The sequence below is a fragment of the Anolis carolinensis genome, chromosome 2 (assembly GCF_035594765.1).
Source record: "Anolis carolinensis isolate JA03-04 chromosome 2, rAnoCar3.1.pri, whole genome shotgun sequence".
NCBI classification, from domain to species: domain Eukaryota; kingdom Metazoa; phylum Chordata; class Lepidosauria; order Squamata; family Dactyloidae; genus Anolis; species Anolis carolinensis.
Genome location: NC_085842.1, coordinates 76,696,457 through 76,724,190, shown reverse-complemented (window position 1 = coordinate 76,724,190; position 27,734 = coordinate 76,696,457). Strand labels below are relative to the sequence as shown.

General features: G+C 39.0%; 1 protein-coding gene across 2 annotated transcripts in view; it reads left to right on the top strand.

Annotated features, from left to right (window-relative positions):
• Positions 1-27,734, top strand: part of iars1 (isoleucyl-tRNA synthetase 1) — a 106,826-nt gene that overhangs the window by 24,709 nt on the left and 54,383 nt on the right. For both annotated transcript variants that reach the window (XM_062970004.1, XM_003217661.4), the window contains 6 exons: positions 2,194-2,281; positions 4,858-4,918; positions 8,893-8,988; positions 11,835-11,957; positions 13,174-13,265; positions 15,416-15,514. In XM_062970004.1, the coding sequence (XP_062826074.1) occupies positions 2,194-2,281; positions 4,858-4,918; positions 8,893-8,988; positions 11,835-11,957; positions 13,174-13,265; positions 15,416-15,514 (559 nt within the window). The remainder of the gene's footprint in view (positions 1-2,193; positions 2,282-4,857; positions 4,919-8,892; positions 8,989-11,834; positions 11,958-13,173; positions 13,266-15,415; positions 15,515-27,734) is intronic.

Genomic DNA, 27,734 nt, shown 5'->3' with positions numbered 1-27,734 from the left:
ATCTAATTGGTTTGCCCTTTGATTTACCTACCCGTGATGATTCAAGCTACCTTCTAATGCTAAACGTATGATGGGGGAATGGCCTTATAAGGGAATATCTGTCTCTCAGTACACTGTCTGCTAAGCCGAGTGCTGCAGACTGAGCTCATCCTCTCCCTCTACAGATATAATCTTTTTCATTTGGAGGCCCAGCCATGAGCCCCCTGAGGGTAATTACAAGGGCAACAAGCAAAGAATAACTTCTTGCTGAGCACATTTTGTTTCTGACACATGAAAATGTCCATGAGAAGGAAAATTGCCTGGGGCTCACTGAAAATAAACAATTGCTGGCAGCTTATCTGTGCCTGAGGAAACCCCCTGGAAACAAGTTAGGTTGTACCTTTGGACCCGTGAATTAAGACTATTTTCATACTGAATGCTCTTATTGTATCACTATTATACTTAAAGCCGCCTTCCACAACCTGATACGCTCCTGATGTGTTGATGGTAACTCACGAAATTTCCAGAAAAGCTTTGTCAGTTGTAGTTTACATGTCACTAATGAGGACAGAGGTTTCTGAATTGCAGGATGGTCACTAAACATGTGCACATAACTAATTGTTCTATTGAAATGAAGCACTCCCATTGACAGAAATCTACTAAACATTCTTAAGCTTAAGACTGAACTCCTGTAATTACTTCACATCTGCAATGATGAATGCTGATTTCAGTAGCACTTACCTCAGATTGCAAGTGTGACAATCTCACCCCAAAGTGTTGCAAGCCCCTCTTGGGGCCAAATCATGACATTGAACACCCTGAAGTGACATGTGGAATTGGCAGTTCCTGCTCTTCGTCATTCATGTGTCTCATAAATAGACTTTGGCCATATCCATCTCTATTACGTTTATTCTTCATACCTCAAACACACCTGAAACATTCTGATGTTGCAGGTCTTTTTGGTTTTTATTGACACAGTTCTGCTGATGCTTATTGTAAAAAACAAATGTGCGTTTTGTTTCAGTCATTCATCTTGTTTGATTTTTGTCTGTTAAATTGTCCCGAGAAGTTACTGCTACTGGTCTTTAAATATGAGCCCGGTGTAAGCTAAAGAGCAGTGGCAGATAGATTGAGTGACCCACTGCACTCCCATTCTGTTCTTGAAGAATTTCCCACACCACCCCTACTGAAATCAGCCATACATATAAATAAGTTGCTCTAGAATGAGTTGACTTCTGTTTTGAGATCGACACTGGGCAATCTGCTCTGCTGGAACTTACTAAGATCTTAGCCTGATTTATAATGACCTGTTTGAAAGCTCTGTAATTAAAAGAACCAGCAAGCTAGAGCTTAGCTTGGAGCAAGCAGAATTGGGAATTATGCAGAGAGCTACCAGTGAGAGTTGCTCACCTGTTTTCACATTTCATTACCCCAGCATTTGTGTATCTGGTGGCCTTCGGATATGTAGTGACAGCCATAATTATGGTTTGTCAAATCAGATGTCATGATTTGTAGGTCTGATGCAAACTATAGGTTGTAATTCTGATTAGCCAGCAAACCACTAGTCACGATGTTGTTGGTTTGAATATCTTGTTCAGTCATGGTTAAGCTTCCTTAACTAGTTCTCTGTGTAATGTTAGTATTCAGCTTAGGAATCTCTGCTGATACAGGATTTAGATTGATTTCTTCACCATAAAAGCCCGTCTGTCCATTTGTGCTATCCTGATAGTTCTTACTGTAAGTCTCAAGTTAAAAGAATTGATTTATTCTTAATTTAAATATTCAGGAAATGCTAATTGTTGCATTAATACAGTGTTCCCTCACTACTTCGTGGTTCACTTTTTGCTAATTCGCTGTTTTGCGGTTTTTCAATAAACTCTAAAAGACTATTATAAATCATAAAAATTACAATTTACAGCATAAGGAAGGTGAAGCCAAAGGGAGAGAAAAGGAGCCCAACAAGAGGCAACAAGAGGAGAAGGAGGCGATTTATCAACACACGATTAGTTGATAAAGACTTAAAATATTGTATAACTACTAAAATAATGTATAAATATTAAAATAAATGTCCCTACTTCGCGGATTTTCACTTATTGCGGGTGGTCCTGGAACCTAACCCCAGCGATAAGTGAGGACACACTGTACTCTTGAGTCCAAATTTATTTCTGTATGTGCAAAGCATTAGAATATTCACTTTTGTTTATTTCCCCTCAGAAAAAAACACAGGTAGATTTTTCATTTTGATGGAAGCTAGACTGGTGTCCCTCTACAAGTCTGAAAGCGAATATATAATACTTGAAAGGTGAGTAGAATACTGCCAGGGACTTGTAATGATTAGGCAAACTATCCATGGGACTGGTATCAATAGTTTCATTTATCCATGTCCAACAAAATATATCATTTCTAGGCATTTTCTAGGTCCTGAAGTGTAATTCTGTGGTACTCTTGGGCTGGAAGTACTTCATTTCACTTCTGAACATATTATGTACTAGTCACACAGACTTCAGATAAGGATGTAGGTATTAGATATTGTTTATGTGTACTTTGTTGTTATCTGCATAACTCTGAAGTTCTATAAAATACTGATGCTTGGAACTAACTTTATCTTGAGTAAATTGGACTAAAAGTAGTGCTGGGACTTGGTGGTTCCAAAGTTATTGTTATCTGTTTGCCTTCCTGCTCAGTTTCAGAACTTATTCCAGCTCAGTATTTCATTTGGGTGATATATTAGGCCTGATATTTCAGTCCAAACCCACCAGTGGAATCCAGGATTGCTTATGGCGGTTCAGGACTAATAAAAAAGGATATACTTCTTTGAACAGCATATAATAGAACTATGGAAAATAGCTGTCAACTTGGATGGCTTTTATCTGTTTTATAGGATGAGCTCGTCAGTGGTTATTTGTCAGGATGACAATATGGCACTACGAGCATCAGAAACAATATATCACTGTATTCGTTACTAAGGATCATGAAATGAAGTGTATAGTGGCACTTACGTTCTGCTGGTGGTCTGCCTATGTGCAACTGGTTGACTGCTGTGAGCAAAAATACTTTTGAGTACTTCTTTGGTTTGACCCAGCTTATGTTTTTTGTTGTTATTTTCTTAAATCAACCTTCAGGCTGAACAACAAAAAAATTTCAGGAGGATCTTAAAGAATCTAATTAATTAATTAACATGCTGCCTTTCTTTTGGAGTGGGACCCAAGATGGCTTCCAAAGACAGTACATTAAAAATATTTACAATAACATTTAAAAACTAAGAACTAAATAATTGTTTCTTAATCAGGTTGTGTTTAAGGTGTTGTATGTATTGCATTCTCTCCACACAGATACAAACTCTCAGGACAGATGACATAAAATAGCAGAACTTGGTTAAAAATTACAAATTTTGAAGACTATTTCCTTCACAGAATGTCTTACAATGAATTCCTCTCTAATGCTGCAGTTACCTGTGGCTTATAGAAAGCAAAGTTGATTCATATTTTATATGGATTTTTCTTTAAGTAAGAAGCAAGTCTTAAAAATAGAACATACTGATATACTATGCAGAAATTGTCTGGTTGTTCCCAACATAATCTTCATTTATCTCTTTATAATAGTGTTGAATGTACTTTGCAAATGTGCAACCACATAATTTTTAGCTATAATACAGTGGTCCTTTGGTATCTTCTGGGTATTCCTGAATCTCACATGGATACTAAAATCCATCAATGCTCAAGACCCATTGTACATAGTGAAATAGTGTCCCTGATATATAATGGGAAATTGGGGTTTGCTTTTTGGATTTTAAAAAATATTAAGCTGTGGATGGTTGAATCCACAGATTCAGAATCTGTGGACATGTAGAACCATCTGTGTTTGTTCTTTTGCTTTATATCCCACCTTTCTCCTAATAATGGACCCAAATTGGTTTACAATATAATTTAAAACAAAATAGCTAAACCAATATATAGTACAAAGGTTTAAGAAACATTAAACAGTCAATCCAATTAAGGCATTGATGTTAAAACTGTAATTAGTATAATTAAAGGCTCATAAAACACACATTAAATATTAAAAACAACAGACCCCCTACATACCCTTCCACTACAGCTAATAAAAGACCGGGGGTCTGTTTAAATAAGATGGCATTTGCCTGCCAATGACAGGAGGGAGTGGGGACCAACTGAGATGCCATTTGGCGGGAGCTCCTTAGCCTTGGAGCAGCTGCCAAAAAGAATCTCTCTCATATCCTCTCCAGATGAGCCCATGATGGTGGTGAATTGGACAGAAAGCCTTCTCAAAGAAATTCAGGCAGCTTTCTTAAAATATAACAGAATTTTAACTTCTGTTTGAGGGTTTAGCATGCTCATACAGTTGGCTCTCCCTGTCCATGGGGTTTGGTTTCAGGACTCCTTGCAGATATCAAAATCCTGATCGTTCCATTATATAAAATGGTGACTGGACAAGATGTGAGGCTGGAGAGGGGCTGAGGATCTTTAGAAAGGGTGACATAAATTTCTGCCGAACATTACACTTGGATTCCCATCATTTCACAAACCCTCAGTGTCTCTCCAGCATCACATCTTATTTGTCATGTATTGCGTTGTGTAATTTGAATCTGCAGTTATTGAGGTATGAATTCTCTGGGACAGCTGTACTTCCAAGACCTTTTATAGAGTTGTAAAATACAGTTCTTGATGGTTTGTAGCTGCTTCAGTTTGTATGCAGCCTTTTATGTAGTTTTATTGTTATGTATATTTTAATGTCTGTTTATTGTGGGGTTTATTACATTGCATGCTACTTTGGGTACTCATCTGGCAGAAAAGCAGCGTATACATACTGGAAGTAAGTAAAATGTATTAATTACTGCTTTATTGATAAAATGTATTTCAGGTTCCCTGGTGTTCAACTTAAGGGGAAGAAATATAAACCTCTTTTCAAGTATTTTATCAAGGTAAATAAAACCATAATTTTAATTTGTTATCTAGAGCATATTCAATGTATATTTCAGAAGAAAATTTGTTTTCATGTTGGAAAAATTTGTTTTCATGTACAAAAGGAATGTAAATCAGTAGCTTTGATTGTCAAAGAAATTGTGAGGATACATATGGTGAGGAACTTGTAATCTTATGATTCACTTCCAGTTGCTCAGTCACAGTCATCAGGACCTCTTTGTCATATTATTTATTTTTGTCAACAGAGCAAGCAATGTAATATTGGGATTCTTGTAGATTGTCTTTCTTCTCTTCAGATTGCATAGTTCCATTTGGCTTGCTGAAGATTTAATGTAATGTTATATGTAGTAATCCAAAGACAGATGTGCATCCAGTTTATTTTTATAATAATAATAATGATGTGAAATAATTTCAAAATAAAACACTTCAATTTACAATATTTTATGTGTGTATGTAATTTCTCACCAAACATCCAATTATATAATCTGTTTAATTTTTTTTCAAATTGAATGTGTGAATTGATAATTTGTTCTGAGTATAGTAATTTGCCTTGCCTAATATGTCCATGTAGATTAAATTTGAAGATATAATCACATGCTGACTAACTTGAACTCAGTAGGAGTCAGTCTGAATAGACATGCATGACATCTATATATATATAAATGTAATGTGCTGTTTTACTATGGAGTAAACAGCAAAACCACTGAACCAAATCACACCAAATTTGGCCAGAAAAGACATAGTCATCCAGTCTATCTCTTTCAAATAAAAAAACCTAGAAAAATAAAGCCCAAATTAGAGGACGAGAAAGAGCAGTTTTCCCCCTTTAGAAATGACTCAGAACAGTAGGCCCCGCCCCCTTCATATCCTAGCAATTCCCACAGCCAAAATGTCGCCCAGGGCACAGGCAGAGTGCACTTAGGCCTCATCCACACTACCTATAAAATACAGATTATCTGGTTTGAACTGGATTATATGGCAGTGCAGAATGCCAAGGCACATAACCCACAGTATCTGCTTTGAACTGGATTATCTTGAGTCCACACTGCCATATAACCCACTCATCGCTGTCACTTGATGCTCAGGTGTTGGTGGTGACCGGGAGGGCCTTTGCACAGCTAAAGCTAGTGCGCCAACTGCGACCGTACCTCGAGAAGTCTGACTTGGCCATGGTGGTCCACGCTCTGGTTACCTCAAGGATGGATTACTGTAACGCACTCTACGTGGGGCTGCCCTTGAAGACGGTCCGGAAATTGCAGTTGGTACAACGGTCGGCAGCCAGGTTACTAACTGGAGCTGCTTATAGGGAGAGGTCAACACCCCTGTTCAAGCAGCTCCACTGGCTGCCGATTATATTTTGGGCCCAATTTAAGGTGCAGGTTATTACCTATAAAGCTCTAAACGGTTCAGGACCTGCCTATCTTCGTGACCACGTTGTCCCCTATGAACCCACCCGGTCGCTGAGATCTTCCGGGGAGGCCCTCCTCTCGCTTTCGCCCTCCTCACAACTGCGTTTGGTGGGGACGAGAGAGAGGGCCTTCTTGGCCGTGGCTCCCCGACTCTGAAATTCCCTCCCCAGGGAGATTAGGTTGGCTCCCTCTCTACCTTCCTTCAGGAAACAACTGAAGACTTGGATGTTTCAGCAGGCCTTTAGAGATACAGTCAATAATTAATCAGCCCCAGAGGGTTTTTAATAATCTATCCCATTTTTATTACGATTTTACCATTTATGTGTTTTAAATGCAATTTTTTATCCTGTATTTTTGTTTTAATTGATATATTGTATTACTGTTTTATGTTTTTATAGTGTGATTTGTATTATGTTGCCTATGTTTTGTTCTATGTTGTTTGGGCCTCTGCCCCATGTAAGCCGCCCTGAGTCCCCACGGTGAGGTGGTGGCGGGGTATAAATAAAGTTTTATTATTATTATTATTATTATTATTATTATTATTATTATTATTATTTTATACAGCTGTGTAGAAGGGGCCTCATATAATCCAGTTCTAAGCAGATGATATAAGATTATAAATATAATATATAATATTTACTGTGGTATAATAATACAGAACAATATAATCTCTAAAATCAGGACAGTAAATAAAGAATAACAGGAAAGTAAATAAAGAATAAGGCATGTATCAGTACCAGATAATTAAGCAACGGAGAAATTAAATTTAAGAAGGAAGGAACACGAATCAGACTAAAGAAAAAGGAAAAGACAAAATAAAGAAAGATAAATATCAACAATACAACAAACTAGAGGAATACACAAAGATGAAGATTGGGAAGTCAAGAACCCCCCTCTGCTAACCATCCCACCCCTTGTCCCATTCCTATCCTTCTACCGTTTCCATCACCTACCATACCTGAAACATCTACCCACACTTACTGTATTCCCTTATAGATTTTTCCTACTATCCTATCATCTCTATTGTTCTCCCACTTTACTTGTAAAAGAAAAATACCCCTTCCCCCCTCTTTTTTATTTTCCCTAATAAGATATATTTTTTAAAAAAAGAATAACACTCTGAAAACAAGGGAAATTTCAGACAGGAAACAATCAGGGCCAGCTAACACCTCCCAACAAAGGATTCCCCCAGGCAGGAAGTATCCAGGCTTTGAAGCTGCAAGGCCATTAAATGCTAATCAAGGTGACTAATTGTAGCACTCACACTTGCCGCACCAAGACTATTAATTGCTATTCAACCTGGACAACCAAGGATTCCACAAGGTAGAAAGCGGCCAGGCTTTTAAGCTGCAAGACTATTCAGTGCAGTTCAAGCTGGCCAAGCAATTATTCCCCTACAAAGAAAGTAGCCAGTCTTCAAAGCGGCTCTTTTTGATTGAGGGTGCTACTCCAGGTCACCAAACAAGGATTCCCCTAGCTATAACACAGCCAGGCATTGGAGTTGCAAGGCTATTCAGTGCAATTCAACCAGACCAACAAAGGATTAACCTTGGTAGAAGGCAGCCAGGCTTTGAAGCAGCGATACTACTCTGTACTATTGAAGCTGACCAAAGATTCTGCTAGATAGCAAGCAGCCAGGCTTTGAAGCAGCGAGGCTATTCATTGCAATTCTAGCAGCCCAAAAAACCATTCTCCTAGAACACAAGTACCCAGCCTCCCAAGTAGCAAGTCTATTCCATTGTATTCCAGCTCACCAAACAAGGATTCCCATAAGAAAAAACCGGTCAGGCTTTGAGGCTGCAAGGCTATTCACTACTATTTCACCTGGCCAACAAATGATTCCCATAAGCTGCAGCAACTCGTGGCCGGGCACAGCTAGTTGTATTTTAAAGTGCATTCAGGGATGCTTTGTATGTTTTGCTTTCTTTATGAAAATTACTATGTGAAGGCTTCTCACTTCAACAATTCTAGGACTTTTACTTCATAGACCATTGTATTCTGAAGAAAATTATTTTGTCACTTACAATTCAAATCACATTGTCAGGAATCTTTTGTACTTGAATTTGAAAAGGATTCTGGAAAACCAATCATACGTATATCTGTCTATCCCATTTCTGCTACTGGTAGCATTTGCTCCTCCATTCCAGCAGAGTTAGAAAAAGCCTACTTTTGATCTGTGTTGTTCCTTGACTAGAGCAGGGCCGTACAACCTCTGGCCCTCCAGGTATTTTGGGCTTTAGCTCCCAGAATTCCTGACCATCGGACAAGCTGGCTAGAGCCTCTAGGAGTTGGAGGCCCAAACACCTGGAGGGCCACAGGTTGTGCAGGCCTGCTCCAGAATATGTAAGATTGAATTGTCAGACTAGCCTGCTTCAGACAGAAGTTTTTGTTCAGTACCATAACTGCTAATCTCCAGCCATTTTAGTATTTCTCTGGCTCACATTCATAGCAATGCCTTTTGTGTAGAAATTCTTTTTTTTGTCATGGCATTAACACTAAATGATGCTCTTTGAATGTTTAGGCACTTTGCTTGACTTTTGCTCTTAAAATCTTCTCTGTTCCAGTGCAAAGAAAATGGTGCTTTTACTGTAGTGACTGACAACTATGTGAAAGAAGAAGAAGGTACAGGGGTTGTACACCAGGCTCCTTACTTTGGCGCTGTAAGTTTAAAATGCTTATGTACTTTTATACAGAGCATGCTTCTATTGTATCTTAACTATTTCAACTGACATTCAGAATCATTTTTATTAAAGAAAATATTAAGAGTTGCATTGCACAAATATCTGTATGTCAGAAATTACATTTTTATAGTTGCTTTATTCCATTCATTCCTAATATATGTGGTAAACAAATAAATGTTTTTTTTCTCCTGTATTTACTATATGTATACCTGTCGCATCTCAGGCTAGTTTCACCTTGCTTTATACACCAGGCTGCACACAGGTTGAAGTCTTTTGTAGTTTATTAACAAATAGGAAATAAACAGTTCTTAAAAAGCAAAAGTAAAGTTCCAAAAGATTGTTGCAAAACAAGGCTTCAAAGAATAATCCAAGAAATCATAAGGCATAAAACAAGGTCCCATTAGAGCATCACAATGTCCCATGAACATGAACACACAAAGGCTGCAAGATAATCCAGGAAAATGAGAGCTTGCTTCTTGACTTGAGCGAGAAGTTGCTTTTACAAAGGTTTGTCTCCCAACACACTGTTGTAATACCCCTTGCATAGCATGAAAGCATTTATTTGGCCTCTGTCCTCCTTCTTGTTTGCTATTCTAACACTCCTGCGAACCCTGAATTCCAAACGGCCAGCTCGATCTAAAGATTCCATCTCATCAAGGCCAGCCAGCTCGTTAGCATCTGTCTGCATGCTATCAGACTGAGAACTATCCTCCTTTTCTGAGTCAGTTTTCACCTGGCTAGTTTCAGTATCATCAGCACCATTCTCTGCTGTGGGAAAGCCTCCCTGTTCCTCATCTTCTATAGCAGGGACACTCTGAACCTGAGTTCCATAATTCTCATCAGAGTCATCTTGAACCTGAATCCCATAATCCCCATCAGAGTCACTCTGAGGTTCCAGCTGAGTCACAACAATACCCTGCTCTTCTCAACCCCCAAGGGGACTCAGTGGGTTACAGATTATGGTAAAATTCAATGCTGCATTATACAACAAATAATAAATATAGCATATCAAATTATAAAACAATTAAAACATATAAATGCAATAAAACAGATTAAAACATAGTTTTAATAGAGCAGATGTTCCTTCAGGGGAGGAATGAGACACACAACTGGGGCTGCGGTGGCAGCGTTCACTCAAGAGAGGGCCCAGGTGAATCAAGGGCTATGGCTGGACGCAACTAATGTCGGTATCTCTGTGCTGACCCCAGGATGCCGAAATGGAGGCTGGTCAAGATAGAGTCTGGCAACACTAAGTGGCTGGAGTGAGTCCCCAGGAGCTGAGCCAGAGGCAGCAAGGGAAACAAACACTGTCCCCTTCCCTCAAAGCCCCTGGTGAGGCCCTGCAGGCATGGTCCTTTTTATGTTCCAACCTCTGGAGCAGTAGGTGTTGATTGCTGGCCTCGCTTCACAGAGTCAGTTCTGCCAGGAGTGAGTCCCCAGGAACTGAGCCAGAGGCAGAAAGGGAAACAAACACTGTCCCCTTCCCTCAAAGTCCCTGGTGATGGTACCTTCACATCATGCTTTTGGTGGTATATTTAGGGACTTCGTTCAGCAAAACATCTTTCATTTCCTCTCCCATCATTAGATCTTTATAATTGTGTGCTCTTGATACCAGATAGTGCTGAAAACATAGAAGTAAGGAAGGAGCATGCAGAGTGAGCGGACCATGGTTTGCTATTTATCTCTGAAATGAGACAAGTTATAAAGCATTAGATAAATTAAGAACCTATGGATTTAGATTTTTGTGTGTGATTGCCCACCAATGTCAAAAAGCTTGTAGAACTTGAAGTGATGTTTATACTATTGGTACATAGGAAGTGACCTAGTCAGCATCAGTCAGACTCACCTGCTAAGAAATCTCTACCTTGTCATCATCTGTATCCTCCAGACCGTCCCAGAGATTTTGGGGTAGAATCTGAAATCTGCAATCTGCTTTATGCAAAACCAGTGTTGTCCCATTGAACTATGTTACTGTCCCCGTAAGACCCTAACCCTAACTCTAAGAACCATTATCTCATAACCCATTTCCGAACATAAAATACTGCAGTTTAAGTGAACAAACTCTTGGAAATCAAGAGTCCATGTATCAAATAACATTCTTAGTTGCTTTATATTTGATTCACAATGGTTTATGGCCTTTTTGGAAAGATAGGTGTATCTTTTGGTAATATGCAAGTTTCTTGTTTGGTCTTACAGTAGAGTCTCACTTATCCAACACTCGCTTATCCAACGTTCTGGATTATCCAACGTATTTTTGTCGTCAATGTTTTCAATACATTGTGATATTTTGGTGCTAAATTCATAAGTATTACTGCGTATTGAACTACTTTTTCTGTCAAATTTGTTGTATAACATGATGTTTTGGTGCTTAATTTGTAAAATCACAACCTAATTTGATGTTTAATAGGCCTTTCCTTAATCTCTCCTTATTATCCAACATATTCGCTTATCCAACGTTCTGCTGGCCCGTTTACGTTGGATAAGCGAGACTCTACTGTATATTGTATGTTCATACTTATAGTCAGTACCTGATATCGCAGCCATAATGTGATGAACACATCTGAATTACCCTTCAATCTGAAAAGAAACATTTGTGACTTAACTTCATAACAGGCAATAATGAACCGTTTTATTTCTTTCAAAGATGTAAAGCACTTCAGATATTGAAGGGATAATTTATCGATGGCAAAGTTTTGTAAACAGAGCACTGAAGGGTTTAGTAACATTTTGAACTCTGGAATGCTGTATAGGAATCAAAAGGTGGGCACTCAGCCTTTCTCATTCTGCTGTTCTTAGTTAGCATTTTGTTTTTATCTCTCTTATAGGATGACTATAGAGTTTGCATGGATTTTAATATTATCCAGAAAGATTCTGTGCCTGTTTGTCCTGTGGATGCCTCAGGCTGTTTCACAGCAGACGTAGCTGACTTTGCTGGACAATATGTGAAGGTAGGTTATTAGAAAATTTGCTTGAAATAATACTGAGAAATTGAAATGTAGGTCCTTGGTTTCCACTGCCCAACAGTTGCTCAGTTGCTTTCTGCTTTGGAGAATTCACTGTTGATGTTTCCACACTCAGTGCTATTTTTTTAATTTCTTTCTCATCCCACGAACATGTAGGATCTCAGAAATGTATGGCCTCTTTCATTCTGATTGCCATTTCAGAACATAAAATTAATTTCACAACTTCTTTACAATGACATCATCACACATAGATTAAAGTGATTGCTAATCAGTCTCCCTGAAGAAGTGTGTTATACCAAGAACAAAATCATAGCAAAGGACATTTTTGGCATAGCAGCCTATTATTCTTAAAAGAGTCCCTAAACTGTTGGCATGGAAATGGAGCTGAATAGGTCCATGTTGAAATAAGGAATCCCATCCTGCTTTCTGTTAGCTTAATTTAAGTTGGCTTTATTCTGGGTAGTTTCCAAGATGTCAACATCTTTATGTGCCTCTCCAACAGATTGGCCATTATGATGTAGAGAACTGCAATTAGTAGAATTCTTTTTCCATTTTGCATTTGTTTGATGGTTTTATTCTATCCATGTTCTACCATTACCTTTGTTTTTGAATGTATTTGAAAATGAAGCTTACTTGTTTTTTTTTTTGGTTTTTTTTTTTGCAATGGCTTAGATCACTTTGGCAAAGAAAAAGCATGCCTACTCATTTAGGACAGGAGGATGGGCATGTCATAAATTTGTGCCTAAGCTCTTTGAGTCATATTACAAAACAAGGCAGAATGTGTAATCACCAACTCCCCCAATCCGAAAACCCACTCTCCCAGCAGCAGTTTTCATGAGGGCATGAAGCCGAAAAGTGGGAGGTCAAAAAAAGCATTGTCCTCTATGGACTCAAGCCTTGGCTTCCTATGATGAGGCTTTTAACTAGCAGATCTCTCAACAATAGGGTGAGAAGCCACTTGTTTTTTGTTGATTGAGTTGAAATAAAACAGTAGTTCTGTGTGCCTGCATGGACCTTGGATCAAAGCTGTAAAATGGCCCATGCTTCTCTGACACATATATTATATCGCATTACATTTCAGTAATAGAGATTATTTGCCATAATGTCTCTGCGGTGAATCTGAGACACTTTGTGAATCTCAAACCTTTTAAAGCTGTGATCTTGAAAGCTGCATGTTAAAAACATATTTTGCTTTCCTTAGGATGCAGATAAGAACATCATCAAGTCCCTAAAAGAGCAAGGAAGACTGGTTCATACCAGCACTTTCAAGCACAACTACCCTTTTTGCTGGAGGTATGGAGAAGTAATTTAATACATGTTTAAAAGTCAGATTGGTGATAAATTGTTCTCACTGTGATTGCTAGGGACTATAGAGGGTCCCTAGGTTCCTTTTGAATAGTGCCGGAGGAACAATGGCTTTCTGACAGCATCTACACAAACCATGACACATTAAGAAGTAAAGTTCTAGATTGTCAGCCAAGGCGCAGCTGTGTGTTGTTTCATTGATAGCAACCTCAGCCAGTCAGTAAAGGTACTGGCAAAGTCAAGAGGTGAGGCATACCTGTCTCCCTCATTGCTTCTTTATAGACAATCTTCCCTCAAAGGTTTCATTAGCATGTTTCAGGGAAAATAATGTAAATTTGGAATGGCATAATTAGTGGCTTGTTACATCTAGGTTTTCAATATGTTCACAAGGCTGGAAAGAGGACACTAGTTTTCTTGCCAATCATTCGGTTTAGATTATATAGGCCAGACAGAATTAGAAGGGTGCTGGTAAAATTTTATTTTATGAGAGAAGTTGTATAGTATTTGTATAGTTGTATAGTATTTCTACAGCAAGCTGTTTTTATTGTTCAGCTATTCTGTAAAATGCATTTTATTGCTACAATTTATAGCCTCCAACAATTTTCAGTCTTTGGAGTTCAGTAACAATTCCATTACTTCTTAATATATTTCATTTGGGAATCCTTTAGCAGACACAATCCGCAGGTTGTGTTTAATATTTAAGCTGATGGTGAAAATTTTGAGTTTTCTCATGCAATAATAAACATTTCAAGTTAATATTTTTATGGGAGAAATAAGCATTCTAATAGGCATTTGAGGAGCACAAATAGTACTTATGGAAACTGTTTTCAGCGGTGAATTTGGTGTGATTCAGTAACTTTGCTTTCATTCTGCTTGGATGCTTTTTTAAAATAAGACTCTCCAATTCCTGTGGATTAAATTATGGTCTACATATATAATTCCCACCAACACCCACTTTCAGAAGTAGTTGCCTTATTTGAAGTAGTAGTGATAATCTTGATCAATTAAGATAACTTGGTTCTCATTCCTGAATGGATATTATTTTCTATTAAGCATAAACAAAACTTGCTTTGCCGTGGTCTAACATAATTTTGGTGTCATTACATAGTGATATGAGTGAAACTGGAGCCATGAAAAATAAGGACAAATTGGAGAAGCAGTAGTAAGAATTAGGTTAGGTTAGCAGTAAGAATATAGTAGTAAGAATTAGGTTAGGTTAGCAGTAGTTTCATTTTTCTCCTTGTTTCCAGTAAAACACTTAGATTGGATGATTCTTTAACATTTTAAAGTATGTCACAATGCGAATGACTATGAAATGCTATCAGCATTTATTACTACTCTTGCCCCTGAGATAGAAAAAGAATTTTTAGATGTTGATATTTTATTTTAAAAGCAATGAAATATATTATTCAATATAAGTGAATCAAATCAAAAGTTGTTCATGTAAGGACTTTTACTTTTAGCTGCTAGAGAGTTAATGGAGCATCAGTGGAAATCAGGAAATGCATTGAACCTCATGGCATGCAAAAATATGGGACATTAATACATAAGAATCAGAAACTGAATGAAGACACAGACACAAATAACTTTAGAGAAATTTGGCTCACGTTTATTTGCTATGTTAATCAATCGACCCAAGAAGACAAGCTTTGATCACTCCAACTCCAACTCATATATGGAAGAATGCACTTGGTTTCATTAGGTACTAAATCTATAGGCTGTGTTATATACAGTATATTGCATGAATGTTTGGCATTGTGCTAGTTAATTTGTAAACTTTGTTTATTTCATACTCTTTTTCAGTTGGAAAAGTTGTTTCATTATTTTGAAGAGTAACAGCTTTATAGATCTGGATTAAAAATTTAGCTAATGGTATCCTGGAATTCTGTATTAGAAATCCCTCCTTTGAGATATCATTAGATGTAGTAAGTGGCATGGAAATTGATATGATAAATAATAAATTAGTTACCAAGCTCACTTGTACTCTGGAGGCAAGAGTACAGTCATACTCGACTTAAAATCAGCCAGAGTTTTGCCATTAATTTTCAGAGGACTGCAGTTGTGATCAAAGTTGTTTCTTCAAACATTGCAGGATAGCTAAAGTACCTGTCTAATTGTCCTTATATAATTGCTTTTAGGTCAGATACTCCTCTAATATATAAAGCTGTGCCAAGCTGGTTTGTTCGTGTAGAGCACATGGTGGAGAAGCTATTGGAAAATAATGCCCAATGCTATTGGTAAGTTACTCTTTTTTTACTTAATTCTATAGCTTGAAGCCAATGCCTTAAGCTGTTGTGCTTCCTTTGCTTTAATAATAAAGCAAAGTTGAGTAGTTGAGATAGAGGGGAAGATCTTTCATCTGCTTCAATCTGGACATGATGGAGCTGTGATTTCCTTTTCTAAATTCCTCAGTGGCCAGGGCAGGGGTAATTGTGATGGAGGTGAAATCTTTCATCGGTGACTACATCATCTCTACTTCTGAGGCCAGGGTAGTGGCAGTTGAAATGAACGGAGAACTTTCAAATAGGGTATAGGATCAGAGTTCACAGATTACATTTGCTTCACTTGGTCAGACAAAATGTAACACTTAATATATACAATTCCTGCTACTCTGCTATCCTCACAAAAAAAAAATCCTAAAAATATTTTGCTAAAAGTTCTTGGAATCTTTCAGATTATGGATTTCTCAAATAGTCATAGCTAACTTGTGCTCAATTCATGCCATTTCTCCTCCCCCACTCCAGACATTTAAAGGAGAGAAAAGTGCACAAACATGCTGTAGCCTTCTTCCTCCTTTTCAAATAGTTCTGTGCATACATAATCTTTAGTTCTAGATGTGAGCCATTTAAAATAGCAAGCTGAACAGCAATCTAGTAATATTACCAAGCAAAATATTTTATGGCTTCTATAATATGAATTCTTTTTCTCCCATGTTATCATCTTGTAAGCAAGTCAAGGCAAGCTAGATGGCAGTATAGACTGGAACAAACAACCATGCATGGTTTTTCTTTTAATCCCCATTGGGATGTGAAAGCAGAGGTGCACATTAATTTTCTTTATGTGTCCCTGCAGGGCAATGCAACTTGCAAAGTTTGTATAGTGAATACAAATAACTCCTTTTCTGCCTTCGTATATCACTTTTTGTTTGGTTACTGTTAAGAATGTACAATAATGGAAATTACTTAGGAGATTTAAAAAATTCCTAAAGGACATATTACCTCTTCTAAATTTTTTGTTTTCATCTTGGAACAATATTAGTTATATAAAACATGCCCTAGTTATCATAGAATCATACAGCTGGAAGACACCACCAGGTCCATCCAGTCCAATTCCCTGCCATTGCAGGAATTCAAAATCAAAGCACTCCCAACAGATGACCATCCAGCCCCTGTTTAAAATCTTCCAGAATCATTGGCAGCCTTGTACCCTCTGCTGCTGCTGCTTCCTACAACAGCAACAATAATATTATCCCAACTCATCTGGTTAAATCACAAAAAATTCTTTAACATCATACCAACAGAAAAGAGCTGATTATGGCTTCCCTACCCCTCTTCCCATGGGGCCCCTGGTGGAAAAGTGTGTTAAAGTGCTGAGCTGCTGAACTTGCGGACCAAAAGGTGCCAGGTTCAAATCCGGGGAGCGGAATTAGCGCCCGCTGTTAGTCCCAGCTCCTGCCAACCTAGCGTTTCGAAAACATGCAAATGTGAGTAGATCAATAGGTACTGCTCCAGCAGGAAGGTAACGGTGCTCCATGCAGTCATGCCAGCCACATGACCTTTGAGGTGTCTATGGACAACGCCGTCTCTTCGACTTAGAAATGGAGATGAGCACCAACCCCCAGAGTCGGTTACGACTGGACTTAACGTCAGGGGAAACCTTTACCTTTTACCCCTCTTCCCTAGCAGCTTTCAGTCCTAATAAAGCTTCTGAGGTTTGGAAGAAGATGTTAACTGGTCGAGTCATAGTGCAAGGAGTTGGGACCACTTTTCATGAACTGGTGCTTTGCTCAGAGAAAGTGTCTGCACCCAATGTTAAGCAATCCTTTCCCCCCTCAGTACTCCCATGTCTTAGGGCCCATTCATACAGGCCCTGTATCCCAGGATCTCATCCCAGGTTTTCTGCTTTAAACTGGATTATATGAACCCTCACTGCCAGATAATCTGGGATAAACAGAAAATCTGGGATAAGATCCTGGGATATAGGGCCGGTCTGGAAGGGCCCTTAGTCAACGTATGTATCAAGTGTCCATGACTTTCAGGTAGGACTTTTGTAATGGTTGTGATGTAGATGCTGGGAGTAGTTGAGATGATTAAGTCATGATCCAAACATAAACTTCTTCCACCAGTGCAACAATATTAAATACTTGTCTTGGATGCTAGGTTTTTTATAGAACTTGTTTGAAACATAAATGGAGACACACATGCTTGTGACGGCCACTGCAAGGAGAAGATGGGGTGATTGCAACAGGGGATAGGGAAAAGGCAGAACTGCTTAACACCTTCTTTGCCTCGGTCTTCTCAGAAAAAGAAAGCCATCTTCAACCTCAGCAACATGGAATGGACGAAGGATTGGGGGAAATCCAACCCCAAATAGGCAAACAAGTTGTCCAGGAACACTTGGCCGCTCTAAACGAATTCAAGTCCCCAGGGCCAGATCAACTACATCCAAGAGTACTGAAGGAACTGGCGGAAGTTATTTCAGAACCACTGGCAATTATCTTCGAGAGTTCTTGGAGAACGGGAGAAGTCCCAGCAGATTGGAGGAGGGCGAATGTGGTCCCTATCTTCAAAAAGGGAAAAAAGAACGACCCAAACAATTACCGTCTGGTCAGCCTCACATCAATACCAGGCAAGACTCTAGAAAAGATCATTAAGGAAGTGGTCTGCAAACACTTAGAAACAAATGCGGTCATTGCTAATAGTCAACACGGATTTACCAAAAACAAGTCATGCCAGACTAATCTGATCTCTTTTTTCGATAGAGTTACGAGTTGGGTCGATACAGGGAATGCCGTGGATGTAGCCTACCTGGATTTCAGTAAGGCCTTCGACAAAGTCCCCCACAACCTTCTGGCAAACAAACTAGTAAAATGTGGGCTAGACAAAACTACGGTTAGGGTGGATCTGTAATTGGCTAAGCGAACGAACCCAAAGGGTGCTCACCAATGCATCGTCTTCATCATGGAAAGAAGTGACAAGTGGAGTGCCGCAGGGCTCCGTCCTGGGCCCGGTTCTGTTCAACATCTTTATTAACGACTTAGACGAAGGGTAAGAAGGCACGATTATCAAGTTTGCAGACGACACCAAACTGGGAGGGATAGCCAACACTCCAGAAGAAAGGAGCAGAATTCAAAATGATCTTGACAGACTAGAGAGATGGGCCGAAACTAACAAAATGAAGTTCAACAGGGACAAATGCAAGATACTTCACTTCGGCAGAAAAAATGGAATGCAAAGATACAGAATGGGGGATGCCTGGCTTGACAGCAGTGTGTGCGAAAAAGACCTTGGAGTCCTCGTGGACAACAAGTTAAACATGAGCCAACAATGTGATGCGGCAGCTAAAAAAGCCAACAGGATTCTGGCCTGCATCAATAGGGGTATAGCATCTAGATCCAGGGAGGTCATGCTCCCCCTCTATTCTGCCTTGGTCAGACCACACCTGGAATACTGTGTCCAATTTTGGGCACCGCAGTTGAAGGGAGATGTTGACAAGCTGGAAAGCGTCCAGAGGAGGGCGACTAAAATGATTAAGGGTCTGGAGAACAAGCCCTATGAGGAGCGGCTTAAAGAGCTGGGCATGTTTAGCCTGCAGAAGGGAAGGCTAAGAGGAGACATGATAGCCATGTACAAATACGTGAAGGGAAGTCATAGGGAGGAGGGAGCAAGCTTATTTTCTGTTGCCCTGCAGACTAGGACACGGAACAATGGCTTCAAACTACAGGAAAGGAGATTCCACCTGAACATCAGGAAGAACTTCCTCACTGTGAGGGCTGTTCGACAGTGGAACTCTCTCCCCGGGGCCGTGGTGGAGGCTCCTTCTTTGGAGGCTTTTAAGCAGAGGCTGGATGGCCATCTGTCGGGGGTGCTTTGAATGCGATTTCCTGCTTCTTAGCAGGGGGTTGGACTGGATGGCCCATGGGGTCTCTTCCAACTCTACTATTCTATGATTCTATGATTCTATGAACAAACAGTAGGTAATAAAACCAGAAATGAACAGTGCTTGCTGTATCTCCGTGAGGGCTTTAGCTGTAGCAGCTCTTTTCCTAGAACTCTGGACTTCTTTTCTTTGTTCTCTCTTTTATTCTCATTTCCCTCTATTGTACAGATACCTTACTTTGTCCATCCTAGTCATGAAGTTACTTCCCTGTTTCTCCCCTTGACAAAGTTAAAGCCTTATTTATTTATTTAGAATATTTGTACCCCGACTTTCTTTGCATACAGACTCAAGGCAGCTTACAACATAAAAACATGCCTTCTTCATAATATTTTGCCTCCTTTGATAGCCTTTACTGAATTTTCTTTCTTCATCCCAGTTTCTCTATCATATTTGAATTGTTGACATATAAAAATTATGCAATTGAAATTGAACAATGTATTACACCATCTTAAAACCAAAACTAAATGCCAAAGTGGAGAGCATTTTTTTCAGCGCAGTGACAATACTGAAGATAATAGGATCAACAAACCAAAGAAATTTGAAGGAAACGTATGGGGTATGGCGACATTGTTTTATGTAGGTAAATATTTTTGTTAATCTGAGAGAACAATTACAGTAGTCTCTCACTTATCCAAGCCTCGCTTATCCAAGCCTCTGGATTATCCAAGCCATTTTTGTAGTCAATGTTTTCAATATATCATGATATTTTGGTGCTAAATTCATAAATACAATAATTGCAACATAACATTACTGTGTATTGAACTACTTTTTCTGTCAAATTTGTTGTAAAACATGCTGTTTTGGTGCTTAATTTGTAAAATCATAACCTAATTTGATGTTTAATAGGCGTTTCCTTAATCCCTCCTTATTATCCAAGATATTCGCTTATCCAAGCTTCTGCTGGCCCGTTTAGCTTGGATAAGTGAGACTCTAAGGTATTTAGGTTCTTCAGCACAACTCTATGGTCAGTTTCTGCTGGAGGATCATGAGATTTCTACAGGGAACATATTAGTTCTGCAAAAGGTAAATCTGCAAATGTGAAGGGTGAATTGTTGTTATGAAGCTAAGCTCCAGCTTTCAAACAGGTAGTTAGTCAAAACAGCAAGCTGTCCAAGTTCAAACTGAAGAATCTAGCTGAAGAGACTTTAATTGAAGGGAATTAACACAAGATGAGCTGGTAGTCCATTCCGAGATCCAGAAGCCGATTTCCACAGATAACAGTCTAAGGTCAATCCAAAATACAAATGCCAAAGCCTAAGAGATAGTCCAAAGTTCACGAATTCCAAGATCACCAACAGTCCGAGGCACAGAGCTAAACCCTGATGTTGCTGCCAGCAACTAAATCAAGCTCCTGTGATGTCTCATGGGCCATGTAGTCCTGTTCCTAGTATTATTGTGACAGATGAAGAGGAAAACTTGGATTTCCCACCGTTTCAGCCAGAATTGGAGCCCTTGCACCTGCAGGATATTTGCCCTCCAGAAGCCAGCCAAACAAGCCTTGAGCAGAAATCTCCCCCATTTTCTCGCCGGGATTATTATAATCAACAAAGAGGCGCTCGCGAGGCGACTCGCCGGAGCGCTAGGATAGCTGCCAGACAATTAGATGATTAAGTCTGTTTCCCTTGGGAAACTTTAAGGAGTCAAACATCTGGACACAGAATGGCTTTCGTTTCTTGTTCCCCAGAGAAAGTGCTCTTTGGCGGGAAAACAAGATCCTATTTAGATGTTTGCTCTCGGAGGAAACCTTGCGGAGTCAATTCGTCAGCTCGTGGAGTGAGATCGTGTGTAGACTTCGTACTCCAGTTCCCAGCTCCTGAATCAAGTTCCCAGCCCTGCCTTGTTCCACGGATTTCTATGGACTCAGTTCTTGTTCCACGATTGCCTTGTTTCAAGTTGGACCTTGCCAAGTCTCAAGTTTTGCCTTGCCTTGCGTTTTAAACCACGGACCCTGCTTCTCGGATTCCAGCCTTGTTTCCCTTTGCTTCGGATTTACCTTAAGCCTCAAAGACTATGGACAGTTCCCCACACTATTGCTTGCCAAATAGTGTGTGTTTCGGTGAAGTGGATTATAACTTTGGACTTTAATATCATATATTGGACATTGTTTTTCTGGACTATATTTGACCTTTCCTGAAAGGTCTACTTCTGAACTATATTCCACACTTGTTTTTATTGACTTTATATATTTCTTTAATAAAGATATTAGATAGATTCTGGCCTCTGCGTATGGTTATTGGTGCTCTGCAGCCTGGGTCCTGACAGCTCCTGAGAACCTTTTATACTAGATTCTCAGGTGTTGCCTATTGATGGCTTATTTTTCAACTAATTGGGTGGAGCTGTGACTTGAGCTGCGACATGAGCCTAAAAGAACCAGAACATTTAACCCTTCCTCCACCTGCCCAGATGTACTTGTCCAGAAGTGATCTCTTCCAACAAAGACTCTTCTTCCAAGCTTGGGCACTGCTAGACTCCAACTTGGATGTTGGCCCTTCAAACAGCACCTCCTCCTCATCCGCAGAGCTGACTATGACAGCTTTAGTTGTAGCAGCAGCAATACTGAAGACAAGAACAGGGAAAGATTTGAAAAGTCCAGACTCCAAACTGAGATTCACCATGTCTGGAAAAATAAAACAACTATGGTTCCAGTGGCAGTAGGTCCTTTGTGAGTATCTTCAGATGGTTTGACAAAATATCAACATGCAATTTCCATGCACAGAATCACAACAGCAAAATTTCAGAAAGCAACACTGCTTGAAAAATGCCATATTATTTGATAATATCTCACTGTTTTATTCTTGGTAATCCGAATCATTTATAGTCTAAAACTCTAGTCATTAATTAAATATTTAGTCAATTAGTCATCCACTGAGTGGTGGACTGTGAAACTATGAATGCTAATGATGATATGAGCTGTGTATAAAATCCAGTGGGCTATCCCAGGCAGGTTTGCCAGATACCATTGTTCTTATACATAAAACAGGAGAAAAAGCAGACGTGTGCTGCTTATTTTAACATTAACGATACAAGACAGTATTTCCTCCAAGAGGGAAACACCAGTGAATAGTTCTTGTTGTTCCTTTGACAGTAGATCTGCAAACAGTCCAAGGCTTAAGGTTTCCCAGAATTGTAATGAGTCATGATTGTGCTGTGATTGCCAGAAAAGTAGGGATTGAGAATTTTTAATGCACCTCCAGTTTAGGGTAGTATAGAGAACTAGAGCAAACATCCATGTCTGGGCACAGCTAAGAGATCTGAATGCTTGTCTAAAAGTTTCAAGGGACATAGAGATGTAGGAACCAAGCAAATAAACTCAGTGAGGTTCTGAGTGGTTTTTGTGAGGAACATCTAGATTGCTTAGAAGTAGTGCAATTTCATGAAAACTAAGAGCTGAGGTACAGTTGCACACTCCCATATGAGGTAATATTATTTAGATAGAAATAAAAGGTGGCAATAATACATTATGTATGAGTGAGTATAGTTCAGCCTGATTACTTGGCTTCGAGGGGTACAAATCTGCTTCATAATACAGGTATGTTTTTCTTGGACATTCAGTGACTGAGGAGGTTGCAAAGGTCCCAGAAACTGCAACTGTCCTGCAACTGAGAGCAAACATTGGATACCTACTGTCTCTCTCTCCAACAGTTTGCTGGAGATCAACTGTTCTGAAGTCCTAAATACCGCTTGGGCACTCAGACTTTTCTGCTGGTTACTAAATAGTTAGGGAAGCAGACATTTGCTTTTTTGAGCTGGGTAAAGAGAAGCAGCATTACGGAAGAAGCTACTGTATAGTTATAAAAGGACATACATTTAAATAGATTGCCAACAGAATTCTGGATACTAGCTCATCCAGAGATGTAAACTGGGCTTAACATTGCTTGGGCAGTACCCAATTAGATTGCCGTGGTAATGGGTGCAGTAATTAACTAGATGTGAAACAATAATCAGAACCTAAATTTAGCCACCTTTTGAGTGATGTTCTACTTGTTTGAAGGGAATTGCATTCTCTTAAAGCAGGGGTGGGTAAAATAGAGTTTAAATGAGCCACCCTCCATATTTGTGGAACCTCATGCTTCCTTTGTTGACCATACTTCCCCCAAAGCTGATGGGCAAAGGTTGAAGGTTGGGAGTCTAGATTGGCCCCCAGGAAATTTTGGAGGGCCACTAAATGCACTCCCAACCACCTGAATCAACTCTTCCTTTCCCCCTCCCTTCCCTGATTACTCTTGTGCTCTTGCTGATGTCACTCTAGGCTAGGCCTGCACAACCTGAGGCCCTCCAGCTGTTTTGGCCTCCAACTCCCAGAATTCCTCCATTGGACAAGCTGGCTAGGGCTTCTGTGAGTTGGAAGCCATGACACCTGGAGGGGTGCAAGTTGTGTTGGCCTCCTCTAGCCTGTGGGCCATAGCTACCAGCCATTTTGTGGCTGGGGCTTTGCACTAGGACTGGAACAGAAGGGGGATGATAAATGCTGTCCTGGACGCCCTGAGCCTGGGGAATACAGGATGGCTATGTAAGCAGTTGTATCTGGTTATACAGTAGAGTCTCACTTATCCAAGACTCACTTATCCAAGGTTCTGGATTATCCAAGGCATTTTTGTAGTCAATGTTTTCAATACATCTTGATATTTTGGTGCTAATTTAGTAAATACAGTAATTACAACATAACATTACTGCTTATTGAACTACTTTTTCTGTCAGATTTGTTGTATAACATGATGTTTTGGTGCTTAATTTGTAAAATCATAACCTAATTTGATGTTTAATAGGCTTTTCCTTAATCCCTCCTTATTATCCAAGGTATTCGCTTATCCAAGGTTCTGCCGGCCCCTTTAGCTTGGATAAATGAGACTCTACTGTATATTAGACCTGGCCAACTGTTTACATGACCTCGGAGACTGTGTTTGCTCTGAGATTTTGAAGGAACTCCGGAGCAAGCCACAACTTTTTATAATATAGTTCATGGTCACGTTAACCTGAATCAGCTCTGCGCATCATGCAGATGTCACAGAGCAGATTAGTTCCCCACCTCTTTTGGGGTTAAGCGTCCATGTAGATGTGCCCCTAGAGGTTCTGTCTTTTGTCTTCCTGTACCAATGGTTATGGTTTTGTTTCCTAGTATACTTATCCCATAATTAGGTCTGAAATTTTGCAGCTGGTCAGTTTTTAAATTAAATGAAAACTATATATAAGCATGTACTCAAGACAATATATAATGGTTGTGTTTTGGATCTCTTCTTAGCTATTTAAACTGAAGAAATGCCTTTTATTTTCTTTAAGCCGCGGCTCAGTCTACTAGTATCTTGAAGCGGAAAGCTGTTGTATCAAATAGAAGGTTGCAAAGTTCATTTTTCACATTAGTGAATTGTTCAGATGCTCTTTTATCTTAATTCAGTTTTCCATTTGTGGTTAGATAGGGTCTTCTAAGGTCAATGGAAAGAGTATAACTATAATAGTTCCAAACTAACTTTTCATAGCAATTACATTCTTTTAAACCATGAAAACTAATGCTATCACAGAGCTAAACTTCAGGGATTTCTTAAATTATTTGACCAGGTTTATGCTACGAGTTTGGCTTATCATTATATACACTTTCTATAACCTAAAAATAGCTTGAAGCTTTAAATTGGGGGGGGGGGAGTTGTGTATTGAAGTTTTAATATATGCAGTGAAATCTGTAATGTGTTTCTATTCTGAGTGACTTTGTTCAAGAAATCTCTGTTGTTTAATATTATTTTAAGTTATGAACCATTGGGAAAGATAGAGATTTGAAAGAGAAATCATGACGTTTCTGACACTCATTTTAACCTTCTCAAATATGTGCACTTTTTCAAAGTAGTTACATATTTTTAGGTCAGGGTGTAAACTGTGAGCCTCCCTCGAAGTTGTAGGAGAACAAATCTCAGCATTTATCATCTTCAGGGATGCAAGGTAGGGCTGAAGAATTGCATGCCAGTTACATCAACCCAAAACCCCACACCTGTTTTTTTTTTTAGAATGGGCTGGGTTTCCAGATTCCAAACTTCTAAGTTATCTGATTGTGTTGTCACTCTTCTTTGAGAGGCTTAGCTGTTTCTCCTCTCAGTAGAGGTGAGCTTTGAAGAAATGTCTTGCTGCTGCAAGGTTTCTGTGTCAGTCATCTTTTCATTGCCATGTGCATTGAAATTCCATCCTCCAGGGCAGGGAAGGATGAGCTTCTGACCTTATCTTTAAGAGAGGAGTTATGTTAAGTCTGCAAAGGTGGACAAAAGAGTGGCAAGAAATTGAATAGTACAGAATCTTGAGTTTGTACACTGGTATGGTTTTGCATGAAAACTGTTGCACTGGGGCAAATTATAATTTCCATCTTGGACTTTGAAGGACCAGTACCAAAAAGGATCAGTTTTGGGCAGTGATAACACAGATAAACATGACAATCTCTGTAAATCCAATGGTTTCCCTATAAAGTTAGGCCTGAATCCAATTGTTAGTATTAACTAGAATTGAATTTACACAAGTGATTTGCCAAGTTTTCTTTAATTTATTGGGTACCAACAGTTAAGAAACCCAACCAATCAATTGGGTTTCAGACAGTCAATTTCATGATTAATTAATAGATTTTTTTCACTTTTACTTAACCCTATATTTTAATTTTTAAAACCTAATGTTCCTAGTTCTGACTCTTACTCAGGAACCTATTCAGGATGCATCTTACTAGCCTAGTTATTATAATTTTTTAAAGTGACAATGTCATCTTCAGTACCACCTTTGCTGATCTGACTTGGTTGTAGCTGTGTTCATGGCTTGCCCTTTCATTTTTGTTCAGACATCTTGCTTTTCTTGCAGAGGTAATTAAATATAATTTACTAAATTTATGAAGTTTTAAAAGATTCCTTAATTGCTGTGAACAAAAATAATGTATTTTACTTGTTGAATAAAATGTTTCATGAAGAAAGAGAGAGGATTTTTAGACTATGAGATAAATACCAACAAAATATGACAGGACATCAATGTTTAAGTTCTCAAAAATGGAACTGTGACCAAAAGCTCTTTAACATTGCCAGAAAATCTTCTGAACTGTTTCATAAAAGATGGGTTGCTTGCTCCTGTTTTTCAGCTGAACAGTGCTTATATAAGAAGGCTCACTTGCCTTTGGTGTTCGAAAATGGAAATGCTTTCTTTTCCTTTCCTTTTTTTCTGCTTTCTGACTCTAGCACAAATGAGTTATAGATTGGAATAAATGAGAATTTTGGTAGGTTTACATCGTCAGTCTTTTGAGAACATAAAAACAGAGCATCAGAAATGGCTCTATTCAGTTGCTTTAGCATGACTTGGTATTGTGTTCAAAATTATCTTGGGTGTCAATAATAGCCTGACTGAACATCACAGAATGCTGTGGTTCTTACTATGTCTGGGGTGGGACTCATGCAGCCTTCTAGATGTTGTTACAAGCATCTCAACTAGCACAAATGCTTGTGATCTGGAATACCAGGATTTTTAGTTTAACAGCATCTGAAAGGCTTAATGATTTCAGCCTCTGTGCTGTCTGAATGAACCACTGAACCATAGCAGATCTTGGGTTTTTGCCTCTCCCTACATTCTCATAGGTGTGAAGAAGGAGTTCAGGAGTATGCTACGGCACACATGTCCTGCTTGTGGACTTACATGGTAACTGGTTGGCTGCAATTTGAACAGAATCTGGGGATAGATAGGTGATTGTCTGGCTCCAGCCTGGCTTGTGTTACGAATTTCTTGAATTTATTTATTAAAAGGATTCCCATCCTGCCATATATCAGAATTATCTCAGGGAGATTTACAAGTAAAATTAAAGCAGTTTAAAGGAATACATTAATTCTGATAAACTAAAAACATATTAAATATAATTATTAAGTTATAAGAGATTTTTAAAAATTAAAATAGTTGTAAATTACATACAGCAGTATTTTATGGACACCCAACTTCCATTCTACCACCAACCTGTGCCTGGAACAATCCACACAACAAATTCATTTTCTTGACACCACTATACAATGGACTCCCTAAGCATCAAGCATCAAAAAGTTATCAATACATATGCTTACTCTGATTTCCACCCACAACACACTACCAAATCTGCTGTTTATAACAAAGTCCTCCAATACAGCTGAATCAGTTCAGATCCATAAGAAAGATTCAAAACTATTGGATTTATAATAAGCATTTCTCACATTACAATACTCATCTAAGGAAGCAGTAAAAACAAGTTAACAAGGGAAGATTAATACAACGCAGATCAAAACCACAAAATGACATACAATCCCTTGTTGTCAGCGAAAGTCTCCA